This window comes from Papaver somniferum, unplaced genomic scaffold (genome assembly GCF_003573695.1).
Source record: "Papaver somniferum cultivar HN1 unplaced genomic scaffold, ASM357369v1 unplaced-scaffold_132, whole genome shotgun sequence".
Taxonomy (NCBI): domain Eukaryota; kingdom Viridiplantae; phylum Streptophyta; class Magnoliopsida; order Ranunculales; family Papaveraceae; genus Papaver; species Papaver somniferum.
In genome coordinates this window covers 10,783,846-10,802,284 of record NW_020622381.1, presented here as the reverse complement: position 1 = coordinate 10,802,284, position 18,439 = coordinate 10,783,846, and the positions used below count along the sequence as shown (strand labels likewise).

Here is an 18,439-nt window from a genome sequence, read left to right as displayed (position 1 = left end):
TGCCTTCAAAGCCTTAAAGGCAATTCTGAAGTACTTGATAAAAGTGAAAGTATCAGTGCCTTTGAGAAACATCTTGTTGATGACTATGAATTGTCAGATGAAGATCTTGACAATTCTGTGTCTCTTACCACAAGACAATTTAGAAATTTGTTAGAGCACTTCTCGGTCGAACTCGCAAGCGTTGCTATCTCAAACTTGTTGTGAAGTTTAGCTTCCAAAATTATAAGTCTTGATTTATAGTCTACTTATAACTAAGTCTCGGATTAGGATAGAAAGTGTAGTTGAGCAATAGACTTCACGACATTCATCGATTGAAGACGAAGAACTACTAAGGGGAGCTTGTGGAACTTCATCAACAAAAGGTATGTGGAGACTTGATCTCATCTATCACTCAAAAGTCTATCTACTCTATCTCCTATTTAAGACAAAAGTCGTATAGCTATATATACTTCGATTATACACATTTGATATTTCGAGATGAGTTTAACTCGCTTACATATTTCTTGAAATATGTGTTGGTAAGTGTTGATGGTGGCTTTTAGTTCAGGGCTAAAATTGTAAAACCCTGCATTTAATAGGTCGTCACTCTGCAAAGAGACAGATCCATGTAAAAGTGATGAGTGTTCAACCTCTTCACTGGCACACTTATTGAGCAAGTCAATATTTTCTCATGAAATTTACCCAGAATGGTGCATGTAGCAACAATCCCAGATATTCTGTAAATTTTGGCACCTTGCCTATATTCACTTAATATAAGTTTCTTTGAATGCTTTCTATGCTATGTTTCCCGGCTGAACCCTTAATGTTGATATGGCATGACAATTTGTGTTCACTCACAGCAGAGTATCACGAACTTCCAAATATCAAGGATAAGGTCTTTGCATAAGGTATTCAATCGGAAAACATGCTGCTCTCTGGCAATGAACTTAAAGAACTCTGTGTCAACACATAGAATTCAATCAATTACCCTGACTAATTTGCAAAAGTTAGGGTTTTGCGCCTTGCGCAGTATATCAGACCTTGCTTGTCGAAATTAAGCCTAGGCAAACTAGGTAATTAATCCGCCATGGATTAGTAGGTGAAAAATCTTGCCCAGAGTCAAAAAACAAGGAGCCGCAGGATAGGAGCAGCAGCAAAGGGAGGCGTGGCCATGCCTTAAGCCAGCCAGCGCCATTTTACATTGGCCACGCCCCATCCTAAATCGGCCCTATTTCCCTTGACCAATCAGGTCGCCTTAAACTCGCCACACGCACATAAGTTGTGGTTGGTCCCATACTTGCCGGCCCCATTTCCCATCGACCAATCAGGTCGCTCTAAAGCCGCCACACTCACACCAGAAGTGTAGCCACGCCCATGCTTGGTCGGCCCTCTTTTTTGACCAATCAGGTTGCTCTAAACTTGCCACAGTGTTAAAAAGGGGAAACTGCGCCAGATAGTCATGAAGCCAATTGGCTTTCCAAAAACTGCGCCAACATGCCAAACGTGCCATGTTACGCCAATGAGATGAGCGGCATGCCAACATGCCACTTTGTGGCAGCATGCCAAAACATGCCATAAATAGCGCCCTGCGTGCTAACCTACCTCATGTTCGTGGCCAACGCCATGATAAGCTTAAATTAGGGTTTTCTAGTCAAAAGCACGACTCTGCATTAGTCAAAGCCCTAATTTCCAGTCGTGGTACAAATTATGCCACTTCGACCCCACAACATGCCACGAGTCGTGTGGGACTCAGGAATCCTTAGGAATGACGCCATATCATAGCCACCCACGACAATCCTTACTCTTGTGGCCGTTTCCATACCATGGCCTTGTTATAGTTCCTTTGGCACAGCTATGACACCGTTTGCACAAAAATTGTCGCCACCGCGTTCGAATGCCACGCATTAATTAGGGTTTCATCATGCCAAACCCTAATTTAGGAAAAGTTGCTACGCCAACCAATCCAAGTAACGTTCCCCGGAGCATTGGGATTGATGTGGCAACAAGGACAATGTTGCCACGCCACATTTCGGGTCTAACACCAATGTGCCAAAATCTAGCGGCCATGGATACGCCAGGCTCTACTTGCATCATCGTGACACTGGCATGCGCCAGTTATGTCAGCCACGCCACCGTGCCGCAGCGCACGTGCTAATTAAGGTTTCGATACGCCAAACCCTAGTTTAGCTAAAGTCGCTATGTCAACTAGGTCAAGTGATTCTCCTAAGGCCTTAAGTTTAACTTAGCAACAAGGCCAATGTTTCCAGAGCCATATTTGGGTCTAACACCAATATGCCAAAAACAGCTGCCACGGCTATGCCACTGGCATGCCGGTATGCCATGGCTACGCCAGACGCCACTATGCCAATGGCGCCACTTTGATATACAACAAGATATGGCCATAATCAATGGCCATCCTTTTTCATGAGATGCAATCTCGGCCATCCAAATTCGCCACCGAACTGACAGATTTGTGGCAAGTTTTAGGCGACCAGCCGCTTAAATCTCGTGGCCATGTCTACGCCAGGTGCCACTTATACCACCGTGCCACTGGCATGCACGAGCTATACCATTCATGCCGCAGTGCCACCGACATACACAAAAAACGCCACTGTGTCATTACCAGGCGCCAACAGAAGGTAGACATAATCAACTGTTGGTGCAAAAATGATCACCCCAACAATCTTCGAGATGCGGGAAAGTTGATCCAATCGCTATCGTTGATGAATAATCTCCAAAAATTGATCAAAAGAGGTGGGGGTACCTGCAAAAACACTCCTATGCTAAAGTCAGCGGATGTTCTATGCAAGTGTATTGTGGTGAAAAGAATAGAATTATGTACCTGTTGAGTTGAGATTTAGCCTCTATATGTAGGCAGAAGGAGATGTAGCTTTTGGGGTTTCAATAGATATCCAAATAACTTCCCCCATCTGTATAAATCCCAAATAACAACCAGATTCATGATAAGATTTGTTATTCTCTCTAATACTTATCATAATCCATATTTATCTTAAATAATTGTTATCTTGAATAATTATGATAACTACTTAAGATAATTATCCTCCTTCTGTTGGGATCTTGCAATTATCTTAAATAATATTTAATAATTATCTACAACAATTATTCCATAAGAATCTTAACCTCTTTTATTAAGATATTATTACCCATGGACCTTTGGGCTTCAATAATAAGCCAAGTTGGTTTCTACAATTAACCGATTTGGGCTTCCATATTAAGCCAAGTGGGTTTCCATAATAAACCCACCGGTTTCCATAATAAACCAAATCCTAGCGTCCATAATAAGTCATGTGGGTTTCCATAACAAACCCATCGGTTTCCATAATAAACCGACCGGTTTCTATAATAAACCGGATTTAGGTTTCCATTTTAAACCATGTGTGATTCGCACGTACGCTATTTTGAGTAGGGTACAAACATCGCCCCCTCTTAACTCTCGACCCGTGGTAGAGTTAAGAAAAACAAAAATGAATTAACCGTCGGGCTCGTTCAATTTCACCCTATACCGTTTGTTGGGAAACCTTCCATGGTCTTAACCATTTTGTTGCATAGATTTTCCTCAGGCATGGCTTCACAGTCGTAGTGCCCATAGATGGACTTAACCATCTCATAAGCCAGTATTCCTTAATTATCAAATTCGTCCTAAATACCAATAACGTACCTAAACCTCCAAAAAATAATTGCCCAAACATCAAATATGTTGGCATGTTAAATCATCGTGCTCTTCCTTTAGCTAATTAATGTCCCACGTTTTTGTCGTTATATCACTACCGTTGTGGAATCTCATTGTTGCCATCACATGAGTCATGACCCCACGTGTTAATGTCTTCCCATATTATCACAAAAAGAACACGTCTCCTCATGATTCCTCCTCGTGTTACTTCTCCCATAAGTGAACGGCTTGGTAAAATATCAGTATTTCCCAATATTAATGCGATTCAAGTATTGTACGTTTCGTATTGTGTCTTTCCACCGCCGAACTCCATGGCCAGCGAGAGCTTGATCCCGCATAAAACTGTGGGTTTGAATCCTTGTGAAACTATCTTTTGTTTACCACTTCAAACTCCTGGCCAATGCGGCGTCCGTCATTGTGAAACCTCAAGCCCAGCGTGTTCATGTGGCTTGTACAGCTCTTCCAACAGTCTTTTGATAGGATCATTCCACTTCTTCCTCTTATGATAGAAACCCACGTGTTTATTCCCAAGGAAAACACGTGCCCTCCGGATCATATCCACGTCACTTCTTTGATAAGCGACCATTCTGAGACGACGCTAACATCTCGGTTTGTCGCGTACACCTCACGTCTTGATTTCCACCGCTGCTAGGAAGAATTTGGTTCTTTACGAACTTAAGAATTTGATCACCTTGGAAGTCTAAGAAAATCTGTTCCTTCTTAGATTCCTAGTCTATTTTATTTGTACGCCACCGTTCTTCCCCTGTATAAATATGGATGAATGATTATCACCAAACCACATCTGCAGTGATCCTTCTTCCCTTGTCAGCTTCCTTGGGTAAGTGCGGCTTTATTCTTTTCTTTGGCATGATTTCTTTCACACCTGGAGTAATCAACTTAATATCCTTTGATCTTGTGTCTTTCATACAGCATCATTATCTTCTCAAGGATCTATATCGATTAAGGTTGTGTCTTTTATCTTCTCAAGGATCTATATCGATTAAGGTTGTGTCTTTTATACAGCATCATTATCTTCTCAAGGATCTATATCGATTAAGGTATGAAAAAAACTTTTTCTTTCATCATTACTTTGTTTCGCACTGCATGGGGGCATCGATACAACAGATAACCCTCTATTTGGTTGCTTCTTCCTCTTTTAATCTCCCTGGCTTCGGTATACATACATATATCCCTTTATTAGATATTGTGATGCATCTTTTACTTTGCCTGTTAGGAAGATTTTATTCTTCGTTTAAGAACTTACTTCTCAAATATCCCATCTTTTCTTCTTTTATAATGTCTTCCATATCGAAGATCATCCTCTGATTTTGCTTCCCTAATGCACCATTAACATCCTTCTAAGAGCTGGTGCTGAGCTAGTTCGAAACCTGCAGTATGACTTTTCCTAGCAGATCTCCTAACCACAAGGGCGATTTGAAAAAAAACTGTTCCTATCCGCCAGAATCCCAAAACTCGAGGGGATGGCTGCAAACAGTGTGCCACCAAACGTCCATCAGCTATCAGAGATTTCCCACTCAACCTTCAAAGAGCTAACAAGGTTGACAACGTTTCCATCCCTAATGCAAACATGAATACCGGGGATAAATTGACAGTAGCTATAAGTGAAGACGAAATCGGAAGCGTCAATGCTCTAGCTAGAATTGCCTGTTCGTCAACTGAATACACTCCTGCTACGCCTTCCCCGAAGCCAGCAGCACAGCAGCGTCTGCCATTTGAAGACGATCCTTCCCGTCCAGCCTTTTACAGATCGACTGGCTCTGCGGTGACTATTGGAGACTCTGCCATCCAGAATCCTACCGTCGCTCGTGGTATCATGCTCTCCAGCATGCTTCCAGTAGATCGCCATTGCTACGATCGTATGACCGACATTCCACAAGCTCTTGATCGTGCATCACAGCATTATGCCGTATGTGTTTTAATATTCAATTTATGTCTTGTTTCCTTGCCAATTTCTGAGTTCTCAACACTACTTTATCCTTTTCTTCGCAGGGTCTTTCACTCGTCCGGCGGGTCGGAGAACTCCATTATGAGGTCTTAGACAAGAAAGAGAAGGCTCATGAACTTACCTTGTACCAACTCCAGCGTGAGAATGATAAGTTGAAGCGCCAAATCAAGGACTTCCATGCAAAAAGTCGTGAGGCCGACAATGCTTTGAATTTGATGCGTAAGCAACGCGATCGCGCCTCTTTAAAGCTGAAGGACTTGGAAGTTATGTTTTTGTTCCTTCCAATGCTGAAAAGGTCGTTGATGGCGTCGATGATATGCACTACGACCCGGAAGAGGAGTAATACCGTGAAGAGTAGTTGTCTGCGCTTTTTCAGAATTTTTTCTGTCATTCTTCTTAGGCTAGCATATGAACTTAGGCATCCAGTTTGATGTTTCATTATCGCGCTCCTCATTAGCTTTGTTTATTGCGCTCCTCATTATTGTGCACCAAGGAGTACTTTATTATTTTCACAAGGACCTAGTGACCAGTCACTTTTAATTTGTTTCTTTTTCCCTTCTTTAATGGAATGGCAGCTTACTTTCTCTAACTCTCCTTGTATCCTGAAGTATCTATGCTTATAAATCTTGCTCTGGCGCATTGATCATTATTTACTTCAACTCTTGGAAAGTACACTTTAATTATAGAAAAATAGTTTATTGAAGAAATACGATCTACATTAATGAAAATAATTTTTTAGGTTGAAAGAATTCCATGGCTTGGGCTCTTCTCTTGCATTCATATTCCTTAACGAATAAGCACCACCACTAGCGGGTCTATCCACTAAGAAAGGTCCTTCCCAATTCTCTCCTAGCTTACCACTACCTCCATCTAATGACTTAGGTCTTGTCCTTCTCAAAACTTGCTCTCCAGGAAGAAAAGTCCGTTCTCGTACCTTTTTGTTGTACAGTTGCTTCATAGATTGCTGGTATATTGCCAGACTTCTCGAAGCTTCATCCCTGACCTCTCCCAACAACTCCTTGTTTTTTGAAAGTATTTCTGTGTTTTGACCCGACCGTTCCGCCAAAGTCTTGATGGTTGGAACCAATAGTTCTACGGGCAGTACTGCTTCCGTACCGTATGCCAGTGTAAACGGAGAAAACCCAATTGATCATCTTGGTGTTGTTCTGTATGCCCATAAAACCCCAGGAAAGAACTCTGTCCACCTTCCCTTAGCTTTATCCAAGGTCTTCTTTAAGTTATCTAGGATAACCTTATTAGTTGCCTCGGCCTGTCCATTGCTTTGGGCATAATATGGAGTCGAGAAATTATGTTTAATGTGCAAACCTTCACACAATGATTTGATCATCTCACAATCAAACTGCTTCCCATTATCAGAAATTATCATCGCTGGCATGCCGAACCTACAAATGATATTCTCCCATATGAATTTGCGAACATGAATCGCCTCCGTTCTCACTAGTGCGACTGCTTCCACCCACTTTGTGAAATAATCAGTTGCAACTAATAAATATTTAACGCCCCCAGGTGTCGTGGGGAATGGACCTACAATATCCAAACCCCATTTGCTGAACGGCCATGGGCTCATAACTAGATGTAGTTCGTTTGCAGGTCTCTTTATTAGAGGTCCATGCAATTGACACGCCATGCATTTATGAGTGTATTCCTTCGCGTCATTTTGCATATAGGGCCAAAAGTACCCTTGAGATAGAAAAAGGTGCGCCAGACTTCTACCTCCAGAATGGTTCCCGCAACACCCCTCATGTGCTTCTGCTAATAATTGCTTCCCCATCTCTCGGGTTACGCATCGCAAGAATGGTTCCATAGATACTGACTTCTTGTAAAGTTTTCCCTCAATAAGAGCGTATCTCCAAGCAGTCCTTGTTATTTTCCCGGCCAGATTCTTATCATGTGGCAGTTCTTGCGTTTGTAGGTAGCGAACATAAGGTTGTCTCCAATCCTCAGGTTGATCGCTGCTACTCTCATCTATATCCATAAGATCACTCTGGGCTTCAGACAAGGTAGAATTATTCCCATTGGCGTAAACTTTGTGTGCGGCGTCGATGGTGTTGTGAATGGTGGGAAACTCTTGGAAATCAACTATGATATACCGTGTTGTATCCGATACTACTGTTGCTGACAAGTAGGCTAGGGTGTCTGCATGCCTGTTTTCTAGCCTTGGCTTTTGCTCAATATCAAATACGTCAAATTCCTTTGCGATTTCATGTATATATTCCAAGTAAGATGCCAACCTTTCATTTCTGGCCTTATATGCTCCGGTGTAATGGTTGGCTACTAGTTTTGAATCGGTTGTCAGAATGACCCCAAGTGAAGTGAAGTCTTCAATCCTGATATCACAACCTCGTATTCAGCTTGATTGTTTGAAGCTGCGAATCCTAACCGAATAGCCTTTTCGACCCACAATCCTTCCGGGGAAATTAAAACGCATCCAACGTCGGATCCATCGACATTTGCTGATCCGTCAGTGTAAATCTTCCATATTTCACTGTCGATTTCGGGTATAGGTACTGAGTCTTCATTACTCGCTTGTACATTTAAACCTTTGAGACTTTCTTACTTACTTTAACATGTTCCCATGGCAAAGGGATTGGAAATATGTTGTCTGCTTCCTGCAAGATTTCCTCCTCAAGAACGGATTCAGAAACAACAATGTCATCTACTGGGAAATCTGCCATCAATGATGTTATCGCATGTCCCTTCTATGTCGTCCTTGGTTCATAGTCGATGGTACATGCGCCAAGGTAGGTATCCCAAGTAGCCATCCTGCTGGAATCATCGGTTCTTCCTAACACTTTCTTTAAGGGGTACTCGATATGCACGATGAGCCGTCGACCTTCGAAGTATGGTTTCAAACGCCTTGCAGCATGCATAAGAGCTAATTCCATTTTCTCTATTTTTGAGTACCTATTCTCAGCATCTATTAGTGATTTTCTAACGAAATAGACTGGCCTCTCCTCTGGTTCTCGAACAAACAATATTGCACTAACAACATAATCACTTGCAGTCAAATAGATGTAGACCGTCTGGCCAGTCTTTGGACTTGTGAGGACTGGCGGTGAGATTAAATACTGTTTTATTTCGTTAAAGGCATGCTCACACTCCTCATTCCAATCAAAATTTTCAGCTTTATTTAAGGCTAGGAAAAAGGACTTACATTTGTTTGAAGACCGAGAAATAAATCTATTCAACGCAGCTAATCTCCCAATAAGCCTTTGTATTTCCTTTTTGTTTCTTGGCGATGGCATCTTCAAGATTGCTCTAATTTGTTCTGGATTGGCTTCAATTCCTCCTTGTGTCATCATATACCCAAGAAATTTCCCAGATGTGAGTCCAAAAGAGCACTTCGCTGGATTTAACTTCATCTCATATTGTCGAAGCCGATCGAAAGTTCTTTTCAAGTCCATAAGGTGAGATTCCTTCTTTTTGGACTTGACCACCATATCGTCGATGTAAACTTCCATGGTTCTCCCGATCATATCCTTGAACATTTCATCCACAAGACGTTGATAAGTTGCTCCCGCGTTCTTCAAACCAAATGGCATAACGAGGTAAAAATATATCCCTTTGTCTGTTATGAACGTCGTATGTTCTTGATCTCCCTCATATAATGGAATTTGATTATAACCAGAGAAACCGTCCATGAATGACAATCTTCCAAATCCCGAGGTAGCGTCTACCAATTCAACAATCCTGGGCATTGGGAAAGGATCGCTTGGGTATGCTTTATTTAAATTTGTAAAATCAATACATACCCGGATTTTCCCGTTTTTCTTCGGAACTGCTACAATATTTGCTAAGCATTCTGGATACTTGACAGGTCTTATTATTCTTGCTTCTAACATCCTGTCAATCTCCTCAGCAACCTTTGTTCCATTCCGGAGCCATTTTTCGTGGCTTCTGCCTTACTGGTTTAAATCCTTCACTGATATTCAACCGATGGCACGCGATGTCGGGATCAATACCTGGCATGTCCCTGAGACTCCAAGCGAAGAAATCTTTATTATTTTTCAACAGGGTGATCAAGCTTTCACTTTCGCCTAACGGTAATTCCGCTCCGATAAACGTTGTTTTCTCTTTTTGATCCCCAATTTGTACTTCCACCAACTCCTCAATAGTTGGTGGTCCTTCCTTTCCTCTTCCTTGATAAGAGGTCGGGAGTCACTGTGATTGCTACAATTTCTTTTCAACCTGGAGTATTTCTGAACCCTTTAGTTCTGACTTTCTATACTCCTCCATTGCGCTTTCGTGACATTTATGAGATGCCACCTGGTCGCTTCTAACTTTCATCACCCCTGCTGGAGTAATGAACTTGAAGCACTGGTGGACAGTGGAAATTACCGCCTTCGTTGCATGGATCCAATCACGTCCTAAGATAGCGTTGTAGGGTGCACGAAAATCTAACAACGAGAAATATTGCATAACCGTCCTTCCTCCCACCATCGTAGGCAGATTAATCCTTACTATTGCTGTCATTGTTTCCCTACTAAATCCAATGATATGGTTATCATCTGCTTCAACTTGGATCTCTCTCAAACTCATTGAAGAGTATGCTCCCGAGAATATGACGTTAATTGAACTTCCAGTATCGACCAGAACTCGACGTACCTTATACATCCCAATGAGAGCTAGAATCACGATTGCATCATTATGTGTTTGATATACTCCAGCGAGATCAGCGTTCGAAAAGGAAATCTCAGTCTTCCCCTCTTCCAAAGTCTTTGTACCAATCAGACTGGCATAATCGACCTTGTTCGATACTCTCCAATCATTAATATGACGTAACTTTAATCGTGTAGCATTTTCCCGAGCCTTTATCGAAGTTGTATTAACTCTTGCGTGACTCACTCTAATCTCTCGTAAATCTAGAGTGTTGGCCAGTGTGTTGACCTGTGTTGGATTCTTTTTCACGTATTGCTGCAGCTTTCCCTCTTCAATCATTTTTTGGACTTCTGCTGCGAGTGTGTGACAAGTATCTGTATTGTGCCCATGATCTTTATGATGAGCAAAATATTTATTCTTATCTCTCTTATCCCTTGTTTCCACTGGCAGTAGTTCCGGAACGGGCATCGAGTCTTTAATCTTCTTAAAAAGTTCCCCAAGTCCAATATTCAGCTAGGGAAACCTTACTTTTTGTTTTTCTTGCGGCTTATGAGACTCCTCTTCATTTCTCATCTTCCTTGTAGGACCTTGATGTGGTTTTTATGTTGTTGTAGAAAGTGGTAGTAAAGTATCGTTCACTCAGACTTGTGAAGATTCGATTTTAGATTCAAACTCAATAGAAAACTTAGAAGTTGTTGTTATCAAGATTATAAAAAGCACCAAGACTCAGGATTCCACCATTGACCAATTAAGTGATTTAATCTAATCAATATTCATGTAATTCTTTACGTTTAAAGTGATTCTAATTTATTTCCTCTAGTATATTTTTGAAGTAACAATTGTATACATCAAGCATGAAACATCGAAAGTCTTAAACTAAGCATGCTCCTTCAAAACGGATCACAATCATTCAATAAAAATCAATTTTCCAATATTAGTTCCATGCAAATAATCATAAAAGAAATTGCAAGAATTAATTAAAATAAAAATATACCACTTTTCATGGAACAATGGCTTCCTCCGTCGCCTCGGCTAAAGGGTTTAGCTCCTCATATTATTTAGGTGCTCAAAATACATGTTTGTTGCCCAAAAGTTGATTAAATAGAAGAGAAGGTATGAAGCAGCGTGTTTGTAACAGTTGTAATTGTTATAAAACGCACTGTCACAGAAAACACTGTTACAGAGAAATACTAACAGTAATAATTGTTGCAGACTGTTACAGGAACGATAGAAAATATATGTTGTTGAATAAAAGACTGCTCTGAAGGGTCTAATGTTGTTCGTGTTCTTCAGCAGCAGCAGCAGAACTCGACTTCCTGCAACTTCGATTTCTCGACTCTGTGGTGTTCTAAACTTTCCCCAAACTGTTCGATCTTCTTCCTTGAACTCCCAGAACTTATATATAGCCAACAGAGCGATTTAATCTCCCCAAAACTCCTCGAAATCTCTTCTTTCCTTCCTTGGCAGTTACGGCAATAATCTCTTCCCAAAATTGTTTCACGCGTTTCTGAGCTTTCCAACTTATGTCAAACTCTTCCTTAGATAGATATGTATCTTTGGGAAGAGTTTCTTGCCTTTAGTCTTCCTGGAATTCCAAAAATAAGTCCAACAGCAAACCGTGTATAACTTGACTTCTATTTATTTTTCCGGCTATTCTAGCCAATTTGGGTTCAAACAAAAGACTTCACCAGGCCTGTTTAGGCCTAGGGAGTAAACCCAATAAATTTCAGCCATTGAATCGCTCTGGAACTCGATCGAATAATCACCCAAAAATCATGCAGACGTGAACAAAATTTTCCCGCCAATTTTTTTATTTGAATTTGGGAAGAAAGTGACCTCCCCCTTATCTGTGGATGGTCTCCCTTTAGCAGATGCCTGGAACCCCTTAGTAATTAGGTTACCCATTATCCAAAGTGAGAGTCCGTATAGTAATTTTCTCCCACGAGGGCAAAAACACGTTTTTAGCCAATTTCGCCGCAAAAGCTTATTTCTCCAAAAATACCTACAGGGACATTAAAAACCATAATAAATATAAAATCGAGCACTAATAATATCTATAATTGAGATTATATAAGACACAAAAATGTGCCTATCAAATACCCCCAAACTTATTATTTGCTAGTCCTCGAGCAAATCTAAAATAGAAAATAAAATCCTAACTCACTGTCGCAGTCATCGTCGATTGCATTTAGCGTATGCAATAAGCCTTTAAATCCCTAGGTGGCCCTAGTGGCCGAGTTATAGTCTCGGGAGGGCTTACCAGAGGTATACCCACAAAACCTTTATACTCCAGATCCTAGCTATCTACGCAGAACCTTGGAAAGCACTAAAGAATCTCCTTGGTTGGAATACTTATTGACTATAGGAGGAAGTACCCTGATGCGAAATTCCAATTGTTGTACACGAGTTTGCACTCAAGCATACTAAAATTCATATATAAGTGACAGAGCTCTACTCAGATAGTCGCACTATGGACATCAATATCCGGAGTCAAAACTAATCACATGGATAGATCAAGAAGATGGATATAGAGAAAAACATAGATGGTTTTGATGTTTACTAAGTGAACGGCGTTTCCCATATCTGTCTGAAGGCCTCCGCCAAAATGAACCTATTCTAATGGATTGAGATACTAGTCTGACTAATATCAACACACTGGCATATACAAGGGTACCATTGGTCGATAACCTAACTCTAGGTCAACACAACTGGCATATACAAGGGTACCAGTGGTCGACTTTATTGAATTTACCTTTTGGTCAAATGGTCCGGTCTCAATTTTTTTTTTCTTTTTCTTTTTCAACTTTTTTTTTCATGGTATCTCAATCACTCTAATTCACCCTAGCATTGATAACAACTTGAATCGTGAGCCCCACCTAATCACTTAGAGAAACATAGTTTAAAAACAAAACAACATCAAAATGAAGTGAAAAGGACTCAACGAGATATGGTGAAACTATCATGTTATTCCTAACAACTGATCTCTGTGCTTTTATGAATAGACTCTTTAGATGTTGCCATCTAATCAGATTGGTTCCTCAACTCCTACAACCAAAATGCTTCCATCCACTTAGATTAGTTAGTGTGATCCTTAATATGCATAAATTTCTAGGCTCTGGAGTTTATTAATGCAACTAAAAAGTTTCTCCCATACCCCCAAACTTAAATCTAACATTGTCCTCAATGTTCTAAAGATGAAATTAAAAGCATGAACAAGGAGAAACTGTTACCAATGAAGCAAAAGAGTTAAGGAAAGATATTACCGTGTTGCATGAGATTGGGTTACCTCCCAAGAAGTGTTAAGTTTAAAGTCTTCATCCAGACATCAAGTTTCATAAAATGGCTAGTTACCTTTCAAATCATATATCAGTAGTCGAAATAACTGTGGGTCATCAAAACCAAATAAAACTGCCACTAATATGAAACAACTGCACATGATCAGAAAAAATAACATAAGGAGCACAACCTCATTGAAAATTTCTTGCAAGACAACTGGATTTATTTGGGGCGCCCAATTGGGCTTCATATGAGTGTCTTGAAAAACAGATTCATCCGAACAACGGGGCTTTAATATCTGGATTTCCTTCTGAACAGTATCAGGAGGATCAGGCTGTGGAGTCTGAATAGACTCAAGTGATACCTCATAAGCACTAGGATCGAGTCCCAAGTTATGGACTTCTACTGGGGATAATTGACGATCACTACCCCCAAACTTAGAATATTGGGTGTCTCTAGATAGACTAGTCATAATATTCCTAATTTCTAGACCATCAGGTTTCTGAAAAAGGTCAATTGCTTTCTCTGAATTATAATCAGGTGGTTCATCCTCTAAATTCTTTTGAGGTATACTAGTTGTAGGACTTATATGTTTGATATCCTGTATGGTCAACCCTAGAGTTTCCTTATTGTCTTGAAGCACGATTTCTGGCCTGCTGTCCTGATCGGATGCTATAATCACAGGCAAAGTCTTAGATGGCCCTAAAAATGCAGATTTAGGGTCCAACTTAAGAGGCTCTTCTAAACAAGGGATTAAGGTAGACTCAAAATCTAGTAATGATTCGAACCTAGCTTTCCATTTATCAGTATCTAACATAGGAATAGAATCCAACATAGCATTCACTTGTTCAATGTTGCTATCTTCGTCGAAATCCATGCTAAAGTGGGCTAGACAACTCGCTAATGGATCTTCCGATATGAGGTTTGGTAATGACTCCTGAATTAAGGTTCCTATCATGTTCACCTCTTAAATGCACGTGTCATCTAGCTCAGAATGTAGCTTATTGACATTAAAAATATTCAACTCAATAGTCATATTACCAAAACATAGATTCATAATACCATTTCGACAATTTATGATCGCATTAGACGTAGTTAAAAATGGGCGACCTAAAATCACAGGTATCTGGTTCTCTGAGTCAGGGACAGGTTGGGTATCTAAGACCACGAAATCCACAGGATAAATAAACTTGTCGACCTCAATAAGAACATCTTCTATGACACCACGAGGAATCTTGACAGACATATCAACTAACTGCAATGTTATCTTGGTAGGTTTCAATTCACCGAGCCCTAGCTTTAAGTACACATGGTATGGGAGTAAGTTCACACTGGCTCCTAAGTCAAGTAAAGCTTTGTGTACCCTGTGTTTTCATATCGTACAAGCAATGGTAGGTGCACCTGGGTATTTATATTTAGGATTTGTGGGGTTCTGAATGAACGAACTTACATGACTAGCTAAAGAGGCTTTTTTAGGGACACTAAGCTTTCACTTTCGCGTACACATATCCTTAAGAAACTTTGCATAAGCTGGAAGTTGCCTAATTACTTCTAGTAACAGAAGGTTTATGGTAACTTTCCTAAAAACCTCCATTATGTCATTAAAGTTGGATTCACTCTTTGTTGGTACTAATAGCTGTGGAAATGGGGCTCTAGGCATAAAATAGGGCCTCTCAGGAACCGAATTGACATCATCAGAAACTTTATCCGTCTCCTCATCTATGGTTGGTCATGAGGGGTTAACTACAATATGCTCACTATCGGGCATGGTTACCTGATTGTCTACTACTCTACCACTCTTAAGGGTTCTAACATCATTCAACTGATGTGATGATTTTGTACCTACTTCATGAACTCCTCTAGGATTTGGATTAGTCTGACTAGGGAACCTTCCGTTATCTCTCTCACTTAAGGTCTTAGCTATTTGACCGACTTGAAGTTCTAACTTAGCAAGAGTTTGAGCATTAATTTGAAAGTTCTGCTTGGTTTCCTGTTGAAAACTAACTTGGCTCTTTACTAACATGTCCTGGCTCGGTGCTAACATATCCTGGCTCTTTCTTAATATACTAAGAGATTCCTCTAAGCTTGTCATTCTATTCTCTAAAGAGTTCTGAAACTGACCTGAAGATTTCTTATCTGAACCAAAACCTAGGGGAGCATTAGAATTACTAAACTGACCTTGACTCCGGCCTTTAGACCATGAAAGGTTCGGATGGTTTCTCCAACCAGGATTATAGGTTTCTGAATATGGGTCAAACTTCTGACGGTTATCGAATCTAGTGTTATTATAGAGAGCATTGGCTTTCTCTTCATTATTCTGGCCTTCCCAAAAAGGCTCTAATCTACCACTAGTGTGACCCACTTCTAAAGCTTCTAACCTTTTCACTATAGCAGCAATTTTGGCATCTGATTCAAAGTTTCCTTCTACTCTATTAATGTTTCCTCTGCCTAGAAAAATTGTTTTCTGGGGTCCCCTATTACTTTCCCATTGTTGGGTCTTTTCGGCGATTTCATGCAAATATGTCATCGCATCATGAAATGTTTGGTTTTCAAACCCACCTGTACACATATATTCTATTGTGGTTGTAGTGGGATAATCTAAACCCTCATAAAGGATCTGAACTAACCTAACCTTTTCTAAACCATGATGAGGACATTGGGCTAATAGATCATTGAACCTTTCCAAATACCTATACAAGGATTCTCCCTCCTGTCTTAAACTAAGCATGCTCCATCAAAACGGATCACAATCATTCAATAAAAATCAATTTTCCAATATTAGTTCCATGCAAATAATCATAAAAGAAATTGCAAGAATTAATTAAAATAGAAATATACCACTTTTCATGGAACAATGGCTTCCTCCGTCGCCTCGGCTAAGGGGTTTATCTCCTCATATTATTCAGGTGCTCAAAATACATGTTTGTTGCCCAAAAGTTGATTAAATAGAAGAGAAGGTATGAAGCAGCGTGTTTGTAACAGTTGTAGTTGTTACAAAACGCACTGTCACATAAAGCACTGTTACAGAGAAATACTAATACTAATAATTGTTGCAGATTGTTACAGGAATGATAGAAAATATATGTTGTTGAATAAAATACTGCTCTGAAGGGTCTAATGTTCTTCGTGTTCTTCAGCAGCAGCAGCAGAACTCGACTTCCCGCAACTTCGATTTCTCGACTCTTTGGGGCGCCCAATTGGGCTTCATATGAGTGTCTTGAAAAACAGATTCATCCGAACAACGGGGCTTTAATATCTGGATTTCCTTCTGAACAGTATCAGGAGGATCAGGCTGTGGAGTCTGAATAGACTCAAGTGATACCTCATAAGCACTAGGATCGAGTCCCAAGTTATGGACTTCTACTGGGGATAATTGACGATCACTACCCCCAAACTTAGAATATTGGGTGTCTCTAGATAGACTAGTCATAATATTCCTAATTTCTAGACCATCAGGTTTCTGAAAAAGGTCAATTGCTTTCTCTGAGTTATAATCAGGTGGTTCATCCTCTAAATTCTTTTGAGGTATACTAGTTGTAGGACTTATATGTTTGATATCCTGTATGGTCAACCCTAGAGTTTCCTTATTGTCTTGAAGCACGATTTCTGGCCTGCTGTCCTGATCGGATGCTATAATCACAGGCAAAGTCTTAGATGGCCCTAAAAATGCAGATTTAGGGTCCAACTTAAGAGGCTCTTCTAAACAAGGGATTAAGGTAGACTCAAAATCTAGTAATGATTCGAACCTAGCTTTCCATTTATCAGTATCTAACATAGGAATAGAATCCAACATAGCATTCACTTGTTCAATGTTGCTATCTTCGTCGAAATCCATGCTAAAGTGGGCTAGACAACTCGCTAATGGATCTTCCGATATGAGGTTTGGTAATGACTCCTGAATTAAGGTTCCTATCATGTTCACCTCTTAAATGCACGTGTCATCTAGCTCAGAATGTAACTTATTGACATTACAAATATTCAACTCAATAGTCATATTACCAAAAGATAGATTCATAATACTATTTCGAAAATTTATGATCGCATTAGACGTAGCTAAAAATGGGCGACCTAAAATCACAGGTATCTGGTTCTCTGGGTCAGGGACAGGTTGGGTATCTAAGACCACTAAATCCACAGGATAAATAAACTTGTCGACCTCAATAAAAACATATTCTATCACACCACGAGGAATCTTGACAGACATATAAGCTAACTGCAATGTTATCTTGGTAGGTTTCAATTCACCGAGCCCTAGATTTAAGTACACATGGTATGGGAGTAAGTTCACACTGGCTCCTAAGTCAAGTAAAGCTTTGTGTACCCTGTGTTTTCCTATCGTACAAGCAGTGGTAGGTGCACTTGGGTCTTTATATTTAGGAGTTGTGGGGTTCTGAATTATCGAACTTACATGACTATCCAAAAAGGCTTTTTTAGGGACATTAAGCTTTCTCTTTCGCGTACACATATCCTTAAGAAACTTGGCATAAGCTGGAAGTTTCCTAATTGCTTCTAGTAACAGAAGGTTTATGGTAACTTTCCTAAAAGCCTCCATTATGTCATTAAAGTTGGATTCACTCTTTGTTGGTACTAATAGATTTGTAAATGGGGCTCTAGGCATAAAATAGGGCCTCTCAGGAAACGAATTGACATAATCAGAAACTTTATACGTCTCCTCAGCTATGGTTGGTCCTGAGGGGTGAACTACAGTATGCTCACTATCGGGCATGGATACCTGATTGTCTACTACTCTACCACTCTTAAGGGTTCTAACAACATTCAATTGATGTGATGATTTTGTACCTACTTCATGAACTCCTCTAGGATTTGGATTAGTCTGACTAGGGAACCTTCCGTTATCTCTCTCACTTAAGGTCTTAGCTATTTGACCGACTTGAAGTTCTAACTTC

The 18,439-nt window shown here is 40.2% G+C and overlaps 2 protein-coding genes across 3 annotated transcripts; one reads left to right on the top strand and one right to left on the bottom strand.

Moving 5' to 3' along the window:
- The first annotated feature begins 4,340 nt into the window (after positions 1-4,340).
- On the top strand, positions 4,341-6,220 carry LOC113332999. Of its 2 annotated transcripts, none has more exons than XM_026579483.1 (4): positions 4,341-4,508; positions 4,601-4,635; positions 5,065-5,597; positions 5,681-6,220. In XM_026579483.1, the coding sequence occupies exons 3-4, from the start codon at positions 5,259-5,261 to the stop codon at positions 6,065-6,067; spliced, it is 726 nt and encodes a 241-aa protein (XP_026435268.1). In that variant the 5' UTR covers positions 4,341-4,508; positions 4,601-4,635; positions 5,065-5,258; the 3' UTR covers positions 6,068-6,220. The 2 variants fall into 2 exon arrangements, with proteins under 2 accessions (XP_026435268.1, XP_026435267.1); XM_026579482.1 differs by having other exon boundaries at positions 4,601-4,728.
- A 3,607-nt stretch (positions 6,221-9,827) lies between these two features.
- Positions 9,828-10,724, bottom strand: LOC113332820. The gene has a single exon (XM_026579326.1). The coding sequence runs from the start codon at positions 10,722-10,724 to the stop codon at positions 9,828-9,830; it is 897 nt and encodes a 298-aa protein (XP_026435111.1).
- Between the last annotated feature and the right edge of the window lie 7,715 nt (positions 10,725-18,439).